The sequence below is a fragment of the Alligator sinensis genome, unplaced genomic scaffold (genome assembly GCF_000455745.1).
Source record: "Alligator sinensis unplaced genomic scaffold, ASM45574v1 scaffold228_1, whole genome shotgun sequence".
NCBI classification, from domain to species: Eukaryota; Metazoa; Chordata; order Crocodylia; family Alligatoridae; genus Alligator; species Alligator sinensis.
This window is the reverse complement of record NW_005842044.1, coordinates 170,529-176,908: the sequence shown is the minus strand read 5'-3', so window position 1 is coordinate 176,908 and position 6,380 is coordinate 170,529. Positions and strand designations below refer to the sequence as shown.

Here is a 6,380-nt window from a genome sequence, read left to right as displayed (position 1 = left end):
AATGCTAATTCTCATACCCAGACTGATCTCCAATCCTGGCTTGCCCAAAGCTGGCCAGTTTTAACTGTTTGGGCCTATAGTGATATAAGTGAGAGCTGTCCCTTGGGTGTTTGAACGGAGAAGTCTTCCTAATTTGACTGGTCATACCTCTGCCTGAAATCCATCCGAGGTGACCAGCTGAGTGACCGTCATCTCATTGGCCGTCAAAGTACCCGTCTTGTCTGAACAGATGACGTTGCAGCATCCTGACACAAGGAAAGTTTCCATCAGAACGAACCACATGTGCAAGGGGACAACTAGAAATGCTGCAACATGTGCTTGTGTCACAAACCCCAGCCAGTATTGGGCAAAGGACCCCTGGGAGTCAAAGAACAATGTACAAAAAGTTGGGGGAGCTTTCTAGAGAAAAATTCACTCCAAATATAACCGTGCCTCTTTAGTGATTGCATAGCACATTGTGCTACCATGGGTAGGATTTGGGGCCAGCCTCTGGCAGGTGAGAGCTGATGAAAGATTTAATCAGTCACAGGGTAGATAGTTCAGAGGAGGCAATGAATCCTGAGAAACCAAATGATGTCTCTGAGCAAGATCACACTCCAGTGAAACTGGGAGGAAAGACGGGGTTTCGTTTTTTAAAGCCCTCTTCCACCGCAGGTGTCCTCCATGACCCGAGGCAAATCAGTCACTTAACCTTTCCATGCCTTTCATTTCCCCACCTACAAAATGAGGAGAAAAGCACTTCTCTTCCTCACTGGAGTGATAGAAAGATAGGCACATTAATGACTGCAAAACTTTCTGATACCTCAGCAGCAGGTCCCAGATAAGCACCTCAAGCAGAGTTATGGGATGCTGAGAGAGGCAATCCCACATCCAAACAGTTGGAAATCATAAAAAGTTGCATTCAACCATGTAGAAGTATTTTGGGTCCTGCTTCTCATATACATTAGGTCCCTTACCACCACTCTACCAGTTTAAATTCAATGTAAAGTAGGAGCTAACTGAGTTAAATCGATGCCCCAATAAGGCCAGTTTACACCACCAGAGAGGGGTAAAGGGGCATTGGCATAAAGAAAAATTCAGCCCTCTAATTTTAATCTCTTAAATTGCTAAATCTGTTCCACTGCTTTGGAGTTGGTGAAATGGGCTGAATATAGCTGAATTACAGGCCAATCTACTTTATTCCATGGGTTTCAAGTCCAGCATTCATCATCCTCCCAGCACCTAACTGCAGTTTTGGAGGAGTGGCCCAGAGTGAAATCACTTCCTTTATTTAGCGGGAGGTTTGATATTTTTAGAATTAAAAAAAAAAAAGGGCTGGATAAAGATGGCAACATCTGTTGCTCCCCAGATTTTGAATGTAGTTAAGCCTAGACGAGCCCTGCTTGCTGTCACCCTTGGGCATCACTGCTGAGGTCCCAGTTATGGGCTAGCACAGGACATTCAGAACTAGAATTCATTTGATTTTGTGTCTGGATAAAGCAGGATGTCATGTAGAAAATGGTGCTAGGACTCCCTTGCTGCTTAGCAAGCCAGATCTCTGACAAGGGCAAAACTCCCAGGGAACAGATCCAAGGATGCAGTCATTCTGGGATAGTATGATATGATGTGATATTCTGAGATAGTATGATATATGATATGATATATCATACCATATCATATATCACATATCATATAATATATCATATTATATATATGATATATGATATGTGATAGATGATATATGATATATCGTATGTCATGTCATATATGATATGATATATGAGACGATATTCTGGTATAGTATAGTATCTGGTAGGGGGAGGTATTTGGAAGATAAAAGGAGCCAGAAGAATAGCAGCAAACTTGCAGTTGAGTCAGTCATGCCCATTGATCAGCTGCAGAGAGCTGCTTTCCAAGTGAGGTGCCAAACAGGAATAGCCTCTGGAGCAAAAAAAGTTTGGGGAGGAAGCGAAGGAACAGATCTAGGGGTATAAGCAGGCCTAAAAAAGAAAGGAGAGCTGGCTCCATGAATGTCAAGGACTGCAAGAGTGAAGGGAAACTTCAAACTGGTCCTGAGGGCTGCTTTAGTGCTGGGACATTACAGGGAGGAGTGAGAAATGTCAGTGGGAGTGGAGATGAGGTGTGAGATTATTCAAAGGAATTTGGACTATTTATTGGCTCTCTCATTCAAGTCACAGGCTTGCAGTCAGCTGGTGCCAGGTGCCCTAAGCAAGCAGGTAGCCACACATGCAGTCACTGCTTTGACCGTATGCAGGGGACAGGCAGATGCCTTACCCAACGTCTCCACTATGGGCAGCTTCTTCACAATCACTCTTTTCTTGGCCATCCTCAAAACGCCGAGGACCAGCGTCACCGTGACCACTATCGGGAGGCCCTCCGGGATGGCAGCCACAGCCAGGCTGGGTTTCAGTAAAGAGAGACAAGACTTTCCATTACAGTGTGTTCAACCCGCCCTGTGCTGCACCTGCCACCTAACTGCATGTTGCAAATCAATGTTTCTGCACCGCACAAGATGGGAATGTTGCCTCAAAAGATAAGATCTGGACTGGAAATAGACTGAACTTGGGTTTCCCACATGTTAAGGACTCCTATTTTGGCCATTCTCTCTCTTACCAGAAAGTTGGCTATTCTGGTCTCTTGCTCCTTCTCACACAAACCCTAGATCTGAGAAACATTTCAGTGAATCAGCATTTTCCAACTGAAACGGTTTCATCACACATTTTTGTCTAACAACTAAGCAGCATCTTGCACCCCAACAGCAACTTCACCGCTCAGCGCCTAGGAAATCCAGGGTTGCAACCCATTCAAACGTGCCGTTCAAAACTAGAGACCACTCTTAAAATCCTGACATAAATTCTTTTCTTCCTTGTCACCACTGACCTCACTTTGTGGTGAACCTGGAACCAAACTAGTTTCTCTTCTTTTCTGTTTAAACACAAAATACTAGAAAAAATAATGATCTTGGGGCCATGGTAACACTTAACATACTTTTCCCAAGTCTTATCCAAACAGATGGCTCTCTGTATTTATTTAAGGGGCTGTGCACGCACTTTCATGTCACATAAAAATCTAACTTTCCTTGCTTTATAGACAACTTCATCAGATAAGACCAACAAGGCTAATATTTGCAGATGTAACACTCCCTCTTACTTTATAGCATAGGTATGGTAGGACATGTATGATGGGAAATAGGAATGTAGGCGGGGAAGCCTGAGTTTAAACATGCCTTGCTGAAGGAGCACATTCACAATGCAATTCTGATGCCAATGAAATAATGCACTGGTAAAATAAAACCAGAAATAAAACTTCAAACCTGCTTTTATTTCCTTCATTTGTCATGGAAGAAATAGATCATTCTTTCATCCTTGCTCTGAAATCTACTGAAGTGAATTTATCATAGAGAGGTACGGCTGGAAGGGACCTCAAGAGGACATCTAGTCCAAGTGGTAAAACTCCTACTAATTTCGTAGACTCAGGATCGACATCTATACTGAAAAGCTTACACGAGTAACAAAATCTGTTCTGGACAAAGAAAAACTGCCCTCTGTTGTCTCCGTGTCAGTCACTTGAACGAGAAACGTTGTTGAGAGAGATTTCATTGCACGTAAGAAAGCAAAGAGTCTTTTCAATCCTCACCTAACTCCAATAGTAAACATGCTGAGCAGATGTTTTCCTTGCAACCAGCCAATGAGCATTATTAAACCTAAAATGGAGAAAAAACTATATCAATCGAACTTCTTAGGGAATACCGTCTTCTTCTTCTCCAGCTACCTTTGCATCTGAGTGCCCACCTTCTGACTACTCTGGCCCCGGAGACAGCCAGACATCCGTAACCAAATGCAGAGGAGACTTCTCCTGAACTCACCGATTATGCCAAAGGAGAAGAGGGTAAGCTGTTTTCCCAGTTGATCCATGCTTTTCTGCAGAGGAGTTTTAGGTGTCTGGAAACATGAATGAAAATAATGCCTGTTACATAAAACGCGATGTGTGTCTAGAATTAAGGACAAAATGAATATGCCAGTCATCACTCCTCCAGCGCCCGGTAAGCCCAAACTGAGATCAGACGTGGATCAAGCATTGTTGCGACACACACACATAGCCCCTACCTTCAAGAGCCTAAGTCTAAATGGACAAGACAGGCCAGAAAGTTAAATGCTTCGAAGTGGGAGACGACAGCTGCATGCACACATACATTTCATATTATACAGTCCCTGGATAAAATGCAGAAGCCGTGTTAACTGGAAGCTGGTACCCCCTCCAGTTAAATTCCCCATCAGCTAGGCTGCGCAGGCAGTGAATGGCCCGGTGAATCCTGGTTTCTCTTCTGTACCATGGCACAGCTTCAAGAGAAGAGGATGGAGAGGGCACCCCCAGAACAGCCCAAACCCAGGTCAGACAGTAGTAGAGACTAAAACCAGCTCTCCCTCATGCTGTGCAAGTGCTCTAGTCATTACACTGCTATATCACTGCAAACCCTGCTCCTTTACTGCAAAACTGGTGGCTCCGTTTTGTGGGAAGCCCCTTTCTCTAGGTCCAGTTTAGCTGTATTCTGAGAAGGCTACTAGACTGACGCCCTCGGGATGGAGAGCACCTAGTTTCTCGGGGCTTAGGACGAGACAGGTGCTGAACTGCTCAGCCCTGCAGTGCTTCTGCTCACGTGCAGAAACAAAATTCGACATTCCTGGTGGACCTCAACGTCGAAGATGGAAGTTGGGTGCTACCTTTGGAGCTATTGAGCAGAGGGTTTCAGCGCCTGTGGTCTGTGGCAGAAATGGGAACTGAACCCAAGTCTCTCAGGTCCGGCTCATTAACTTCATCCCAGAAATCACAGTGGACTCCACTATTTTAATAAAAGCATGCAGACTCTGATGCCACAGAGCCCCCGCATGATAGCTACCACCCTCTTCCAACAAAACCGAGTTCATTTCCCTTACCTCCTCTGCTTGCATCATTTTAAACACTTCTCCAAACTGCGAGTTCTTGCCAGTTCCGATAACCACTCCCTGAATTAGGGCGAGAAAGAGAAGTCACGCCTGTTGTCAACTTGACTTAAGACATGTTGTGGTGACATAGCGATGGAGCGCATAGAGGACTCACTTTTCCCGTCCCATACCGCACCAGGGTTCCCATGAAAACAACATTACTTAGTGTCGTTATGTCCCCAGCTTCCACTAAGGTACCGTCAGTCTTGCTACAAGGCTCAGCTTCTCCAGTAAAACTGGATTCATCCACCAACAGGTCTGTAACCTAATTAAAAACATAAGTGTTCACGGCTTTTCACCCAGCATTGACTAGCGCACGTTATCACTGATGCATGAGCTGAAGCTTACCTCTATCAGTCTGAGATCTGCGGGAACCCTGTCTCCAACAGAAAGACACACGATATCTCCTGGGACAAGTTCCCGTGCAAGAAGATGGTGCAGTTTCCCTTCCCTTATGCTGCGTTACATTGAAAATGAATGTAAATAGCATTAGTTGTAGCAGCCCCACAGTTTGCTAGGGCAAGAGGAGAAGAACTTCTCCCCTGTCCTAAAAAATGAACGTGCTAAGGAGAGGCAATTATGTTCCTACTCTGAATACACTCTCAATCGATAAACAGAAGGCTGGATTTGGAAACTTGGGATTTCAATAGTATGTTCATTTAACCCAAATGTCTACAACTAGAGAATTATCCCTGCTATTTGAACTCAAAGACTGCTTACATGCAGCTTCAATATCCTGTAAGACTCAGCAGACTGTTGAAAGGTAGAATTATGGTTGATTTTTTTAAATGTTTTTTGGTATTGTTGTCCTACATGTTTGACCTTCAAAAGATTTGGGGCCTCTTAAATGCAATCCACTGAAAGAAACAGGTAAAGGTGATGAGAGTATTTGCAAGGTGCAAAGTTGCATGACCTTTAATGTAGAAAAAGCTGCACCTCTTTTTTGATACAATGGGTATAACTTCACCAGGAACCGCTTATTTACCTTGGCTATGTGAGACCTGGTTTTCAGAGATAACAATAGTGGAATGGGCTTGTAAACTGGAGAGCACTCAGGCAAGTCAGATTTGATGAACCGGACACCGTTGTAGACTTCAGTGCAATGTAGACTTGTGGTACATACAGAAATACTTTTCAAAATTTAGCATGTGCAATTGCATGCATGCATTAACATGGAGCTAATTTATTCCCAAGTGCCTATCTAGGCATGTACATTGGGTATTTGTATATTGGTGTTAATTTGCATATGCATATGTTTATGTGTATACAGAAATCTCAGTTTCTAAAAAAACCCATTAGGCTCAGTCTCACAATGCAAAGCTATAATAAAGCCAGAAGATATGCTTAATCTGGGATTCTCCTGCCTTGGAGAATCTACGGTAGAGTAAAGGGCATATC

At 43.9% G+C, this 6,380-nt stretch overlaps 1 protein-coding gene across 4 annotated transcripts in view; it reads right to left on the bottom strand.

The window, feature by feature from the left end:
• The window catches only part of ATP2C2 (ATPase secretory pathway Ca2+ transporting 2), a 39,992-nt gene that overhangs the window by 14,063 nt on the left and 19,549 nt on the right, over nt 1-6,380 (bottom strand). For all 4 annotated transcript variants that reach the window (XM_025203096.1, XM_014519518.2, XM_025203098.1 and 1 more), the window contains 7 exons: nt 5,331-5,439; nt 5,098-5,247; nt 4,935-5,003; nt 3,866-3,941; nt 3,637-3,703; nt 2,275-2,399; nt 148-245 (listed from right to left, as the gene is read on the bottom strand). In XM_025203096.1, coding sequence (XP_025058881.1) covers nt 148-245; nt 2,275-2,399; nt 3,637-3,703; nt 3,866-3,941; nt 4,935-5,003; nt 5,098-5,247; nt 5,331-5,439 — 694 coding nt within the window. The remainder of the gene's footprint in view (nt 1-147; nt 246-2,274; nt 2,400-3,636; nt 3,704-3,865; nt 3,942-4,934; nt 5,004-5,097; nt 5,248-5,330; nt 5,440-6,380) is intronic.